This window comes from Numida meleagris, chromosome 25 (assembly GCF_002078875.1).
Source record: "Numida meleagris isolate 19003 breed g44 Domestic line chromosome 25, NumMel1.0, whole genome shotgun sequence".
Classification (NCBI taxonomy): Eukaryota; Metazoa; Chordata; class Aves; order Galliformes; family Numididae; genus Numida; species Numida meleagris.
In genome coordinates this window covers 168,123-184,504 of record NC_034433.1, presented here as the reverse complement: position 1 = coordinate 184,504, position 16,382 = coordinate 168,123, and the positions used below count along the sequence as shown (strand labels likewise).

Here is a 16,382-nt window from a genome sequence, read left to right as displayed (position 1 = left end):
ACCTCAAGACTCCTAAGACCCCGAGAGAAAACAATTGGACTTTTCTAAAGTTAACTTCGGTTGCAGAACAGCAGGATGTAGCTATGATATGTAGAGGAAGCACTGCTGGATACCTGTAGACATACATTTGTCTTCCAGATATGGCCCTAAGCGAGGATAGTTGGAAGCTGTGCAATTAACTGTTTAGCAGTTTAAAACATAGAAGAGGAAGGGAAAAATTCTCAAAAACCACTATCCAGTATTATGGTTTCACAAATGCCAAAGGATCACCACCTTGCATACAAGTAGTCAAGAGAGAGCTTTTGAGTCAGCTATGCAAGCAAATAAAGGGTGTGTTTCAAAAGGACTAAAGAATGTCTACAAGATCATCGAGTTGTATTAGAAAGAGGGCTGTCACAGCCATCCAGGAAGTTAGATGACCGAAGTACCAGACTTTGAAACTATCTTGGAATCATCTTGTTCCCCCAAACCCAGTTCTTTTGCTTTCATGAGATATCCCACACTGAGGATAAATTGCACTTGGTTTCTAAAGCACATCTAAAGATATTTAGATGCTTATAGGACAGGTAAATGAGGGCCCCAAGATAAGAACTTGCATACGCAGTAATAAGACTGAAGTCACTTTCAGATGCCGTTTTCTTATTTTGTTCCTGTAATTATTTTTAATCTCTCTCCTCTTCCAATAGTAATAACATTTATAGCAAACACCTATGTACTTGAGTATTGGCTTGGGACATACTGACGCATATGCCTCCAAAATTTCCAGGCTTCAAATTGCATTAGTAATATTTCCAGTACATCAAATTACCTTAAGGATCAAAACATACTTTTACATTTGAACGAACCATTTAGCGTATTATAGAAGCAAAGGTGGAACAAACATTCCCTGGAGGGAGGTTGCAGATGCCGGGCTGGTTAGTCTGGTACACAGCAGCCAGGCTCATAAAACAACTTCCCTCTGTCTATGTATCACACTATTCTTATCACAGTGCTGTCTGAACACCTTTACAAACCAATTAAATCCAGACAAGTTGTATGTGAGAAAATGCTTATTCCAGAGAGAGAAACAGCAAAATGTTAGTATTTTATTGTTCTTTGACTCATACAAAGCTCTACACCTACTAAAGAAGCAGCATGTGAGAGGAAGGCTGGGTGCAACTGGCTGCAGATGCAGGTACTGCACAGTAGGGCTCTCTTTCAGGTCACCAGTTCCCACAAGGTGACATTGGGTTGGCTTTTCTTAAGGAGTCTGCGCTAGGTCATAGGGTCCCTAAAATCCTGAGCTGTGAGCCCTTGGCCCCCATCCGCTTCCTTTCCAACCACAGCAGGACTCCAGAAGTTCATCATCTCTAACAGCATTTGAAACTTTCTCTTCCAGGGTACTTTCTCCAGAAGTACTGCATATTCCCACCTTTGTCACACACAGATACGATGAGCATCTCAGAGGCAGCAATTTCTCGTAGCCAGAATTACTTGCTAAAGTGAATTAATTATGATTTGCAAATATAAATAAGAAACAAAACATCACCAAAGAAAGTGCACTAATGGGAATCTCTGAAGCTCTTATTCACAAGGATGATTTATAGCCTGGTTTCTGTGAGGTATTCTATTTAATAAGATTATCTCAGATGCTGTTTATAAGATTGATGACTGAAGGAGCTAATCTGATACCAGAATATGATTCTATGATTCTATCTGAAGTTATTTTCCATATTCACTGAATTGAATCATTGTGTTTGTCTTTCTGCTGATGATGAATTGTTCATGCAGTATATTGTTGTGGTTTTTTTTTTCCTCTCCAATCTATAAACTTTTTGATCTTTACTTCAAAGTAAGGACATGAGCCTTAGGACTGACAATCACCTATTAAGATATTTCCAAACAATTAGTTTTAAAGTCTCTCCCTGTTGAGGAACAAACAGCCCTGTAAGAGGACTGCAGCAGAGAAGCAATGGTAAAACGGATCCTTCAGAGCAGAGGGAATGAGAACGTAAGAGGTCACATCACTGGACTATATAACAAAATAGCAGATCTGCTGAGAGGAAGGCAGCCTGCAGAGGCAGGGCAGCTCCAGGGAGAGGGTGCTCAGCTAGAGATAAGCCTGGCTAAGGGAACTGGGGCGGGGGGGGCGGGGAAACCAGGCTGAGCATAAAGGAAGAGGCCCCTGTGAGGGCAGCAGGACTGCTTGCTGGTAACCCAGCTCCTTGAGATAACAAGTTTATGAATGTGGGAATGTGGTCTTGAACTCCCAGGGATGTGTTTGCAGCTAGCCATGAGGAAGAGACAGCACCCATCAAAACCCAGGGATGAGAGAAGTAGAGCAAAAAGGAGGAATGAGCAGCTGCCCAGAGGAGGCACCACCCTAGGCAGGGAGTTTTGTGCATAGCAAGAAGCCAGGGCAGAAGTTGTCCTGAATGTAGCCTGTGTCCATGGGAATCAAGTTCTTCATAATGTTCTGGGTGCTGACATCATCTCAGCAACCTGGCTGTGCTGGGTGCTCTTCGAGTGCTCAGGGAATATGGATAAAGTCTTGTTATGCTGAATTTCACAATTTCATTATTTTGCTTGGGACTCGGTCTCCAGACAATTTTACCATTTTATTTACCTTATACATAATTCAAGTCTGAAAACCTGTGCTTAGAAAGAAAGGAGAAACAAAAACCCGGCAATATGGGGGAGGAAAAAAAAGAAATACCAGGTATTTCTCCCAAAGTTTCAGTGAGAGTATATTTATCTTTAGAGTTGAAAACTGTTTAGGAGTACTTCCCCCTTAGTAGAAGTCCAGTGCCCACAGTCACGGCGTTGACATCGTGTTCACACACAGAGGAGTCCCACAGGCCAAGTGATGGCTACAGATGAGGCAGTATGGAACAAATCCAATCTGTCATCCAGCATGAGACATGAATCCTGGTCACAGCTGCACCAGTCACTACAGTGACATTCCACTTCGCTTCTTTGAGTCCTTCCGTGCAATAGGACTGAAGGATAAGATCTCCTTGTAGATATGTTCTTGAAAAACAGAAGGAAAAAAGTAGTGAATATCTCTAGCATGCATCTCCCATTGCAGAGAACACAAATGAAACTTTGACCATTAAACACGTGCAGAGAGAAGTACAACAGTTACAAGCTGGAAGGAAGAGACAAAGAATAGATGGGGAAAAAAATTCTGAAAAGATAGAGGCAGAAGGAATCTCTGCTGAATACATGACAGCAAGAGCAAGGAAAGGGAGATGTATGCCATCATCAAGGTGTTATTGAGTGGTTGCAGCTGAGTTGACCTTACTCAGCATGCTCACAGGAAACAGAAAGAGGCAGGAAAGTTTCTGCTATACAACGTCAAATAAAATACACTTCTTACTTTTCCATTCTTCTATTGAAAGCTTTTCATGCTCCAGAGAATCATCGTAGGACTGTTGTGCCTCTGTCTCCTCCTCAATGTCTCGGAATTGATCGAAGTATGGGTGGGCCAATGCCTCTGTGGCCGTAAGGCGCTTCTCCACATCCAGCTGCAGCATCTTGTCCAGCAGGTCCACTGCTGTGGGAGGAGATAGGAACATGCTAAGTGGGTGCTGTGCAGAACGGCCATCCTGTGCATGAACCCCGAAAATGATAGGGCTGCTGTTTCCACTAAGTCATTTCCATACTTAAAAGCAAAACAAATTCCTCAATCTGGCCAAGGCAGCACAGAGATCCCATCAGCAAGGATGCAAAAACTGCCAAGCAGTGGCCTCAGGTAACTTTTACTAAGAGAAGTGTAGGTGTAAATTGTGCAGAGATAACAAATTAGCCCCAGATAGGCATTGCTGCATGGATAGTCTGCAGGAATGTGAACAGCAAACCAGTAACTTCAAGATGTTTTGCAATTTCAGTCATTTGCTTTCACTCTGACCCCTGCAACTCAAAATAGTCGTAACTTGAGTAAGCTATATAGAAACCTATACATCCCTGGTAAACAGGAAACTCAGATACTGACTAGTCTGTCAGCCCTGTTCTGTCGTAGTTTTAATAGCTTAATGCTCCCCTTTTAGAAGTGTTTTTCTCTTATCTGTAATCTACTTGGGGAAAGAGCCACTTGGAGATCAATTTTTACCCTGAGAATCGCACATTTCAACTGCCTGTTACATACCAAAAGGTACAGGTGTTCAACAAACAGCTGCAATCTGAGTTGTGCTCTTCCCACAGGAAAAAATTTACTTGAGTGGACTGTGGGGCTCTCTCATACTTCATCAAAACCTGTGATGCTTTGGATGTCGGGCTGGGTGAAACAATTTAAGTGCTCTGAATCATAATGTCATCTGCGTGGCTACAAGCAGCAAGCTCTCAAAGCCAGCATCAGCCAAAATTCATCTCAAATCTTATGCCAAGTGGAGCTGAAGGTGTTGTACCACTGCATTCAACTGCCCTAATCCCATGATTTGCTTCCTGCAATGTGGACATCTTGTTGTATATAGTACACACTTCCTTTTGGGTTGTTAATACAAGAATATGAAGTTTACCTCTTATATTTTACAGACCACGTCATTTTAAAAATAAAAACAAAAACAGGTAAATGGCCATTAACAGCAGAACATTGTCACTGTAGTGCCAATAAAGGATTGTTTTGCTTTTAATTCATGTGTATTTGCTCTGGGAAAGGCAACCTCCTGCTGGGGTACAGCCTGCAAGGGAGGAAGCACTCAGAAGTTATGAAAAAGAGGAGCAACAAAATTGCAGCTGTGGCAGTCAGCCCAGCTCCTTTTCCAGTTGTGAGAACTTGTGAGAAATGCTCAAGATTACTTACCGTGAGGATTGGCTTTGGGGAAAAGCACAGACAAATCCTTCTTGGGCATTTTTGGAAGAGACTTGATATAACTTTTAGCCTGAAGGAGAAAGGAAAGCAGAGCACATGCATTTACTGCAACTGGACAAGTGTGAGGGGGCTGTAAAATGGAGCTCTTGGGTCTCATCATTTTGGAGAAGAGAACAACTAATTATCTCAGATGTCACGTTTTAGTGACCAGCTTGTGAGGAACTATTTATCACTTGGTGATACAGAAATGCTGATGCTTTGAGAATGGCTGAGCTGCAGAACAGAGGCAGGAGGTGCTTGTTGCAGCATCAGCTCCTCGCTCAGCAGCCCCTACGATCCGCACCAGTTCTCAGTGACAAGTGTTGAAGTCAAATTCAGCAGAAGTGTCAGTGACAAAAACGTCTTCCCTGACGATGGGAAAGACTGCTGTCTGTCCTGTTCATGGCTGCTGTAACCAGCAGCACACGCCTCATCTCGCTTTGAGTTAACCTCTCCCCACCATGCCTCTGGCAACAAGACCTGAATGGCCACAGAGCTTTCTTACCGCCTTGTCCTCAAGCTTCTCCACAAAGTCATCTCCCGGATGCCCTGTTACTTTCAGGATCTGAGTCAGCTGATCAAGGTCTGGCAGGCTGCGTTAAAGATTATCCACCTGGGAGCAAGCCCTGGGCTCCACCCAGCAGCTAAACCTATGGACTGTGTGCAGGAGTGTCCCAGGAGCAGCAGCAGCTCTGAGCAGGTTATGATACAAACCCACAAAGCTGCAGAAGCAGAGACTCATTACACTCTTTGCATCCTCTTCCTAGGATGCAGTCTTCATCAACAGTGAGTTTTGCTTGTACAATTCTACCGAAGCTTATGCCCATAGGTTTGAGAGTATGCAAGGCTTGGGTGTAAAGCTAGGGGAATACAAGGTTAGGCTGCTGATACAGAGAGTACGTGGCCAACAGAGAGGCACATTTCTAAGGGTATCTTGGCCCCCTGCTATGTTCTCTGTTTTCATCGCCAAAAAGACCCCACTAATCCCCTGTGATGATCTCTTAGTAAACTAGACTGATGCTGATTTCCCTTTGTAGCCTCATTCCTAAAGGCTCTTTCACACGTGCCAAGAATTATTACCCCTCTGAGGGAAAAGGTTTCGTTTGAAAGGATACAGTCTTTTCCTTTAAACAGCGTTTTCCCAGTCAGCATTTCTGCCATGATGCAACCGATAGACCAGATATCCACTGTTAGGGAAGAAAGAAGGAAAAATTTAAAAAGAGTAGATTTTTAAAAAAAAAGGATTGCAAGAGATGTTTTCTACTTTTTTAGCCTGCAGCAGGCACATATTTCAATTTCAGTCCCATTTTTTGCCCTCCCCTGTTCTTTCTATGCTGCCAAAATCTTTGCTTTCATCATTTCCCATAGGCATCAGCTGTGACTTGCTCCATGTCAGGGGACACTGATTATAAAGAGCAAAAACATCTGGTAGATTGGGTGAGATTTGACTCAGTCATGACAGAGAGGTCTTTGGTTTTGTCACCAGACAGTCACATACCTGAAGCAGTGCAACTCACCTGTCTGGTTGTAATGCATCCAGTTCAGAATGACTTCTGGAGCTCTATACCAGCGCGTGACCACATAGCCTGTCATTTCAGCATCAGCATGTCTTGCCAAGCCAAAGTCCAAGATCTGCAGTGCACCAAAGGAAGAGGGAGAAGGAAGAGCAGGAAAGAATAAATCAATCAATCCTACAAGCAAGAATCTGCTTCTAAGAGGAAACAAAGCAGATCCAATCAGATCAGAGCGAAGCTCTGTCTACACCGAAGCCACCCATGGGGTGGTTCAAGGAACTACAGGTTCGTCTTAATTTCACTGTAAGTCATAATCCAGCTGCCAACCCGGTTGTCCTGTGGAGACCCCATGGAAAGGATCTGGTGTTGTGCACTGCTACTTGGAAGGTCACTTCCTTTGAAGCTTAAGTTTAAACTCTATGAGATTTTTTTCAATGGACTTCTAGAACCTGGAGGCCAAGGCATGGTCACAGACCACTATGACTCACCATTTCCTATAACAACACCCTGCAGCTGACAGGAGATGACCTCTCCTGCAGTACTGGAGATGAACACGGCTTGACCCAACCTTTACAGGCAACAGAGCCACTCCCAGTATATACATTACAGAAAACACAGCGGGAGACTGTCACCCCACTGAGCTGTAAGCAATCTCTTCAGAACAATACTGAAAATAACTGTCTAGAATCACAGCCACTATGTCTCAGGGCCTAGTCAACAAGAACCAAAGGGTAAATGGGGCTGCATCCAGTTATCCTTCAGGGATCATCCACCTAACGCCAGTATGGCTCAGCAGTATTACTTTAATTTAGGAAGTCATTACTAACTTCAACACAGCCAGAATGACAGTGACAGGATGTTCATTCCAAGGCTTGGGCCCTGATTCAGCAAGTTGCATAAGCAGGTGAATACTTCCTGCTGTCTGCAACCGCTGTGTAATGCAACTCCTTGAATCGAGCCATGGGATGTCAGGGGAAGCGCGATGACACCTGCACGCCAGTATTCCTGCTTGTGGAGCAGCTCATCGGCACTCTGACCTGCGACCTGTGTTTTTCCTACCTTTAGCTGGCAGTCTTCATTCACAGCCAGGTTGCCAGGCTTCAGATCCTAAAACAGATGAGACCAGAATGAATGGGATGTTTGGATTTGCAGCTCATCAACACAAGCCTGAGTCAAGCTTCAGCTCACCTGGGATGCTTTCCCATAACATCCTGAGCTCAATGCCAATACAGTGATACTGTACAGCTTTAAACTGGAGTGACTTTTTCTTCCTTAAACCATTTTCATTCAAAATCATAAGTGCTTCACAGCTTGCCAGCAAATAGAGCATTTCTCCTAAATCTGAATAAGCACTGGGTACCGGAGAGCAGCAGAGCCAGAAAGAACTTAGAGCAGATGAGGCCATTAGCAAAATGATGTTTAGAAATTTGCTAATTTTACGACCAAACTGCATTTCTCCTAAATAGACAAAGTCGGAGTATTGGTGCATATGAACTCACCCTGTGGACGATTCCAGCCGAATGAATATACTGCAATAAAAAGAGAAGCCACAATGTGGTCACCAGCAGATAAGACTGTTTTCTCCAGCAGAGAAATGAGAGTTCCAAAGAGGAACTCGATGGGAACACAGCGCTGGCACCCACTGCATGTCCCTGTGTACGACCCCACAAGTAAAGCCCACAGCCACAGGAGAAGCAGTGGCCAATGGGGGAAAGGCACCTGGGAGCAACCTGAAGTCTCCAGCTGCATTTCTGACAGCGTTTGCAGTTACGCTGCTGCTCTAAAGAAGCAGCATAGAGCAGAACATGGCGTACGGAGCAACAGTGCCTTATGGCAAGTTAACTAGTATCTTAAAACTATCAAAACAGAGACCTCCAGATTGCAGACAGAGCTGTGGTCAGTTGGATGATGTGAAAACTTTGATTAATTTCTTTCCCCCATGGTTTAACATCTGAAACAACAACCTCATCATTAAACCAAAACTGGAAATCAGATTAGAGTTGCAAACACCGATTATGGCTTTTGTCACACTGGTTAGACCTCTGGCATTATTCTCCCCTTGCATTATTTAAACTCGAGGCAGCAGTGATGTGGGGAAAGGTGTTATTAGAGCGAACTTAATAAACCACAGCTCTGACTTCAGGTGGAGGGTGTTACAGAGGGCAACGTTAAGACATTATCTCTACATTTCAGGGTTTGGAGCGATTGCTTTGTTCTCCCAAAGGCAGGTAGAGAAGTATGTTTCTTGCTCATTGTATTGGACAGAAAATCATTCCCTCTGTCTTCTTCACTGATAGCCCAGGTGAGAAATTCGGCAGGAGCTCCACTTGTTTCCGGTCTTGTAGAGTTTTGCTCAGGGTTTTGGCAAGTGAGCAACACAGCTGCTGTCATGGAGAAAGCACTCCAAGCTCTACAACTGATAGAAGCCTCAATGCCTGACTGATTAGCGTGAAAGGACAGTCATTTGGACTGATGTGTGCTAGAACAGGAGTCATTCAATAGCCAATACCTGTTTTTCAGTGCATGCCATTAAAAAACAACAACAACAAACAAATCTCCCCAGACAGGGGTTGTTGCTGTGGTCAGTCCAGAGATGACAAAGCAAGATCAACTGGAGAGGAGTCACTAAGTCCAGCTGTGTTGTTTCTCCAGCCCCACCTACCTTCAGCCCTTTCAGCATCTGGTAGACCAAGTACTGGATCTTTTCATCACTGAATTCATGTCCCATGATCTTTTGTAAATCTGTCCGCATGTATGGCATCACCAGGTAGCTAAAAGGCAGTAAGACAAGGCCCTGAGTCTAGAAAAGCACAAGGAACCAGGCTAGCCTTGTTCTAACTTTTGTTGTTGTTTGGGTGGTCTGTTTTCCTGTGGCTGTTTAAATCAGTGTAACTGGGACTGGTGGCTGTGGCTCTTCCTAGCCAACCGGCATGGCCTGCAGCGATGCTGGGGATTCTGCCTACTCTGAAAAGTGCTCTTTCTCCTCCCCTTGGATCAGATACATGACATCAAGTAAGAAGAAAGATCTTAATGACCCTGAATTAGTTAGATTTTAAATAATACTTTTCAATTCCAGGTGACCTTACACCATCTGGCAGCAGAAGTATCTCGTGCAGTTTTACAGAGTCTTGCAAAGTTGCAGCACTGGCTGCCAAATTTATAATATTCCTTGGCCCTGCCTTGGAAAACAACCTGTAGGTTCCTTCAGCCTGCCTGCTGAGACCACAATTAGCAGCAGGAACATCTCAGAACCATTTGTGCAGCATGCTGAGTATCAGCCACCAGCTGCAAACCCAGAGGCAGGTGCATGCTGCCCAGGGATGAAGAAGTGACAAGAACTTGTCCAACCTGACTACCAAGACCAAGGTGTCTGAACAGCCAGAATTGAAGTGAAAAGAAAATCAGATCTCCGAAGTTCTCAGTTCAATTACCCTATGGGCTGGTGAACACAAATTCTCCCCATTCTGACTACAGATTACACCATGCATCAGCATGGGTCATGTGACACATGATGCACCGTGGAACATAATGCCTCACACACTTATGTTTGTCTGTCTATTCTGCATTCTCCCAGCTTTGAACAGGGCACGCCATCTGTTCACACAGGTCTTTCAGCCACAGGAACCGCCCTGTGCTTCTGATTCTCCTTGTTTTGGGGGGATGTCTGGCTTTGGTCTGTCCCTTTTCCAATTAATCTGTTGAACTGCACCACAGCATGATCCATCATGCTGCTGCTAAGCCTGCATGTGCAGTGGACAGCAATCGAGCCTAAGCAGAGCAAACACAAACTCCACACTTACAAGTCTTGGAATCCGTGGTAGGAAGGGGCAGAGGTGAAGACATCGAGCAGCCCGATGACCTGATGGACAAGAGAAGTCCAAATGTAAACCTAGAAAGCATTTGCTTTGCACGTGAGACTCGGGTAGCAGCTCTCCATCAGCACATCTGTGAGCACTGAAAGCTCTATCTGAGGAAAGTGAGGACTCCTTGCTGTGCTGTGCAGCTACTTTCCCCCTTACTAAGACACAGGAACACCCATTACACATCTGCCTGAACCTAGCGCCAGCCGGGCAGCAGTCAGACTCTGAGACTGCTCCACGTGGCAGATGTTGAGACCTCTCAAAACTAAGGTGCTGCCACCAGAGAGGGCTTGCACCTAGAGGAGTTCCCCTTGCTTTAGCAGGAATGGAGAGAAACGCCTACTTACATTCTCATGCTGCATTTGCTTCAAGAGCATAAGCTCTCTGTACGCTCTCTTGGCAAATATCACTGACTGGAATGGGCGGCACAGCTTCTTAATGGCCACTTTCTCTCCTGTCTTCTTGTCTATGGCGGAACTGCGACAGACAAATACAAACCAGTTTTCATCTTGCAAATGTGTTTTAACAAACTTTGCCATACCAGATCAAGTTTCCTCCTAGAAAAGGCCCCTTGATCTTTCTGGGTTGGTAGAGAAACTCAGTGGAGCTCGCACACAGACTTTCCTTCTGTATGACTTGGGTTGTCAGAGCACTGCCCATGATCTCGGGAGGACTACACAGGACAGAAAGCAAAGCACTAGTGCCAGCCTTTACTCCCTTTAACACTTGCTTTAACCTGCAGCAGTGAGCTGGAACTAACAGAGCAGCATTACACAAATAGTTAAATGTCAAGATGAGTTTTAATTCTGCCTTCTCCTTTAAGTCACGGAGAAAAGGGAATAATGCAATTTCCTCTTTGCCACCTGCTTGCAAGTTATTGTTGAACGTATGTCAGCATTCTTCACTGTATTCCAGAGCAAAGATGGGATGTCACACTGAAAACAACACAGGCTGCTGGAAGTAGTTCCCCTGCAGCCTTCTTCATGCTTCTGTATAAAAGCAGGTATGGCCGAAAATAAGGTTTGCTTCATGAGCTTATGAAAACATGGTACAACAACCACAGCTGGAGACCTGCTGTTCCCTCCAGTCATATCGGCTGTTTGCAGCTCAACAGAATGATCCTGCGACACCCTCTCCCTCTGAGGCTCTTTAAGGAGCCTCTCCCTCCACCAAGGAGATGTGCAATCCATCCCCACCACAGACCCGGGCTCCATCTGCTGCTCCTTCCTCTGGGCACTGAGTCCAGGAAGGGCTGTGCCATAAAGCTGCAGAGCAGAGGCACTGCTCCCAGGGCCTCCAGGGCCATCACTCAGAGGCAAGATTTTATGAACAGAGTTAACAGGAAAATGCTTGTCTGCAACAATGCGGACAAACGGTGCGTTTTGCTGGTTGTAGGGTAGAGATGCAGTAGGATAGGTGGGAACATCCTGGTCAGCACGGCCTCCCCTTTGGTGTAACACCAAGGAAAGGTTCTTATTCCTTGGTGCAAACCTCAGGAGCCTGTTAACAGCTTTCTCTGATCTCTGGCCACCACCAATCCGTTGTGGTGCAGCTGCCAGTGGTCCGGCTCACCAACAGCTCTCACCACATGAACAGAAACATGTCTGATGCCATCACGCTATCGATCTTCCCTCTTGTGGCCACCGAGGTCCCTTCTGATTGCTCTGAGCTATCAGTAATGACAGTAGACATCCTTTGAGAGGTTTGGCGCAACTGTGATTTTGTAATGCATTCAGCTGGAAAAAGCAAAGGGAGCAATGGGACAGCCACGCCAGGCTGTGTCAGCGCTGAAAGTGACACTGAAGGACATCTCGAGAGGAATGGAAAGGTTTGTCTCAGTTCCATTAGTCCTTTACCAGCTGCTGGCAGAAGGGCAGCACAGTTCTCCAAGCCATGAAGGAATGAAGAGGAAGGGTCAGGCACCACACAATCAAACACAGAATTCAGGGCAGATTTCCCAGCCTCCAAGTGCCGGTTCTTACTGCCTTCCCAGCATCTGGCCTACAGAACGCACACCCACCCCCACCACTCCATGCAGGAGCTGGCACTTCACCCAGCACCAACGGCGCTGCTTTTGCCTTTGCCGTTAGGCACAGCCCAGAGGTAACTCAGCTGTCACAGCTGGGAGAGCCCACAGCGTTCTTCCCTGGAGAGATTAAGGAGCAGCTGGAAGCTCGAGATGACACCAAGGCCGACCTCGAGGTGAGGTCATGCATGCACCATGAAGGTTCCATGGGTGGCACATTGCACCCATGGGCTGGGGGCAGCAGAAAACTTCCCAATTACCGAATCACTGCAGAATTAATAGAGAAAGAAACAAGCCTATGCTGGCTTCCCAGAAGTCGTTTCTCAGCCCCTCTTGATTGCTCAAAGATGTGCAAAAGCTCTCGGCTCCAAACAGCGCTGTGATAGAAAAGCTTCCCAGTGATTTTCAGCAGAGGACAGCAAATCCCAACTGCACAGCATTCCTCCTGTGCTGTGTACAGGAACCAGCACAATACCCCCTGCCAAGCGCTGCCCATCCCATAACAAAGTACCCTCTCCCCTCAGTCCGTTCTAACCCACCCTTCCCTCTCTGCAGAGCAGCTGAGACTCCCACAATAACAGGTTGGTCCAGGCGATGGTGTTTTGCTGGTCAAGAAAACTTTGGAAGGATTTCTCTTCCCTTTTTTTGTACAGATATGAAAAATATCAAGTTTAGCGTTACCGGACTCACAGAGGTGTCTCAGGACCCCACCCTGCACCTGAGCAGCGAAGTGAGGATGGAAACCTCTGGTCCCTCTTTGTGTTCTGCTGCCAATGGGCAGCGCGCAGACAGAACCCCAGGTTCAGCCACAGGGTTTGGGGATTCCTCTGGGACAGCGAGAGGTGCTTTGCCCAACATCCAGGAAAATGGACACACTTATTTCCTTTTCTTTCCTTTCCTTCTTTTCACTCTGTTATGCAGCGAGGTTCTGTTTGGGTGCTGACAATGGGCTGCTTCAGATTTGCCCTTGCTAAAAGTCACCAGCCTCCTCCTACTCACCAGTGTAAACAAAGCAAGATCCAACTTTTCTTCTCGCTTTCACTATGGGTACCTTTGTCTGAGTAACTAATTAACAGCAGCTCTGCTGTTCCCTTGTAAACTGGGGACTGCCACCAGCCAGGAAGTCCCCAGCCACTGCTGCCTTACAACGCTTGTATTTTATGATACGGAGCTGGAAGAAGCATTGTGGCCATACCACCCAGCTCCATTCCCCAGTGAGACAGCATCAGCTGCTGCAGCTCTGCCCAGAGCTCAGTGCACTGTTGCAGCAGCGCCCAACTCTTTAGCTCTCAGATATTCAGGCGTTTCCCTCTTCCTGCCAACCAGGTCCCTCCTTTACCCCAAGCTCTGACCCGAGGCCATCCCCACGTGCAGGACACCCACAGGGCTGAGCCGGAGACAGACTCTCCCGACTGCCTGTCGGGGTGACCGCAGGAAGCATAGGGCTGTTCTTTGAGCAACCCATTGCGGCACCAGAGCACAAGACGAACCACCTCCATTGCACACACAAAGTCCCTTCATCACGGAGCACTGAATCACCTCCTGCCCCCCAGCCCTCGCTGCTCCCACTGGGCCCCACTCACCAGACGGAGCCGTAGGCCCCAGAGCCCACGGGGTGCAGGGAGGTGTACCTCCTGGGCAGCTCCCAGACGGTTCTGTTCAGCTCCTGTCTGTAAAAGCCTCTTCTCCTTGCGATGTTCATCGCCTGGCGGCTGCGGGACTGCCACCCACCCAGAGTCCCGGTGTACGGCGGTGCCCCTGCGGTGCAACGGGGATGCCCTGTGCTGCTGAGAAGGGCTCTAGCGAGTTGCCTTCTCTGTTTTCAGCTGTTGTGAGCGAGAAGGGACATGTCTCACAGCCCTCCTCCCTCCGCCTCCACATCACGGAGATGAGGCATCAGGTTTCCAGACACGCCTCAGCTGCGTGCAGGTATTTCTGGGCACTCCAATGAGCGCCTCAACGCAGAGGCACCTGCAGCCGCGTGTGGGACCTCAAGAAGAGAGCATCTGCCACCCCCAGAAGTGCCATCATGGGGCTCACGGGGGTCTCATGCGATCACCGATGGGGTGAGTAAGGGTGCATCAGGAATCCGAGGTCATGCCTGGCTCAGAGAACAGGTTACCGTGCCACAGCGCCGAGTCAGCCCCACAGGGACCTTCTGGGAGAGGAAAGCTCCAGGACGGACACAAGGGCATTAAACCCACCGAAGAGCAAGGGGGCAGCAGGGATTTCCTCCACAGTTTCCCAGCAGATGGGTGCAGAGAAGGCTTCCCAAGATTTGCTTCATCCATGTGACTGCATCGAGACACTCAGGAGTTGCTCCAAGGTGGGACCATCCCGGGAGCTGCAGGTGCTGAGGTCTGTGGGGGTCCGGCCTTGTTCCTGCAGCAGTCAGACCCGTCACTCAGCACCCAGGCAGCGCACCCAGCCCACCCTGCTGAGCAGAGACTCCAGCGCTCTGCTCCAACTTCAGCAGAGCTCTAAGGGTGCACCCTCCTTCCAGAGGAAGTGACTAAGCTACGCCCAAGGAGCCACGCTCTGCCAACACTCAGCTCTGCTCCACCCTCTGCCCAACGAGTGGGACTTAAGGAAATGCACTGCTACAGTTTTGGGGAGGATTCATTTTACCTGGCTACGTGCAACCACCGCAACATGTATTAGAATTGGCACATGCGTGCTCCAGATAGCAGTGGTAAGATCTGCAGTTCTATAAAACAAATCAGGGAATAGGTGCTGGCAGTGTTCTAACTAACACGCATGCAAACAAACCTGGCTCTAGCAACAGCACAGTAAGGAAACAAAGCAGAATGGGCTGGGTTCTATAAATACATCAGTGAGCAAGAGGAGTTATGACCAGAACTGCTGGGGCAGAAGCAAATGTAACTGATCTGTCATCTCATGAGCATGGAGAACTGTTGCTCAACTGCACGCACACAGCTGATCGGCCTGCGATTCGGGAGTTCTAAGTATGTGAGACACGGCAGTAGTAAGATGAATTAATGTAAGGTTTCCTATTTTCTTTGGTCTATGTCCCTTTTCCCTAATTCACTTCTCACCAATTTTAGTGCCTTTTGCTAACCAACATATATTGTAACCAAACAAATTCAGGCATTTGGAGGGTTTGGGATTTTTCTCCCCAGTAGAGTGACAAACCTCATTTTGGATTTTTTTTTCTCCCTTTCCATTTGCACCACAGCAACCTCCCTTTAGTTTGTGCCTCTTCAAACCAACCACCCTGCAGCACTGCAGTGGGAGATACAAACTGCAGTAGCAGTTACCTGACCAGGGTCAGCACAAACCATGCTGCTCTATTACAGCCAGCACTGCAGCACTGAGGCTTTTGTTGGTGTGAAGAACACAGCTTTATTCAATTATTCCTCTAATCATCCTTCTGACTGAATAGTGCTGGCACACAACAGCAGCCAGAAAATCCCCATTATGGAGAGTCACAATGCTCCTGCTCCCACCACCAACTAGATGACAGCTGAAGACAAAAACAAACCCACCCACATTTCTAAATGGCAAAAATCTGCAAATTACTACTACCAGGGAGAAGTCCCAGGTCCAGGCAAGTAGCAGAACGCTCATTTATTGTGCTGAATGAAGAAAACTTCCCTATGCTAAACAAAAAATACAAATACTTTTACTGTCCAGTACTCATGCAGACTCTGGGCTAGGTTTGTACCAAGGAAGCCACCTGGGGGGGGCCCAAGGCCACGAGCACGGTGCCTGCAGTCAGGCAGCCTTGCCCACACTGATCCTGTGCAACACAAGGGAGGAATTCATTTCATGCCAAAACTGAGTGTTTAGCACAAGGGGTTAGAAGAACCATCAGCACAGTAAATCTGAAAAATAGGTTTTATTTTTAACCAGTGGTATTGTGACATCTTATCCAGCATAACCAATTACAACAAAACTCATGGATAGAAACGAAATAGCAGATCTCTTCTTTGAAGTGCATCCTCCTGTTCAGACTCCAGGTGGCCGAGCAGCACTGCACTGCACGCAGGAGTGCACGCCACGCGGCTCCCTCAGAGCAGGGGCTGTGAATGAAACATTCCCACTCACACACACGCACAGACGCACACACACGCACAATGTCTATATTTTTAAAAATCTTGAGCAATATTTCCACATGGAATCACACTGTAGCA

At 47.0% G+C, this 16,382-nt stretch overlaps 1 protein-coding gene across 1 annotated transcript; it reads right to left on the bottom strand.

Moving 5' to 3' along the window:
- MAPK13 (mitogen-activated protein kinase 13) lies at positions 623-14,514 on the bottom strand. Its single transcript, XM_021377014.1, has 12 exons — positions 13,812-14,514; positions 10,550-10,679; positions 10,143-10,201; positions 9,005-9,113; positions 7,842-7,871; positions 7,402-7,449; positions 6,346-6,460; positions 5,944-6,015; positions 5,334-5,413; positions 4,781-4,859; positions 3,359-3,535; positions 623-3,009 (listed from the first exon to the last, which is right to left on the bottom strand). The coding sequence occupies exons 1-12, from the start codon at positions 13,928-13,930 to the stop codon at positions 2,930-2,932; spliced, it is 1,098 nt and encodes a 365-aa protein (XP_021232689.1). The 5' UTR covers positions 13,931-14,514; the 3' UTR covers positions 623-2,929.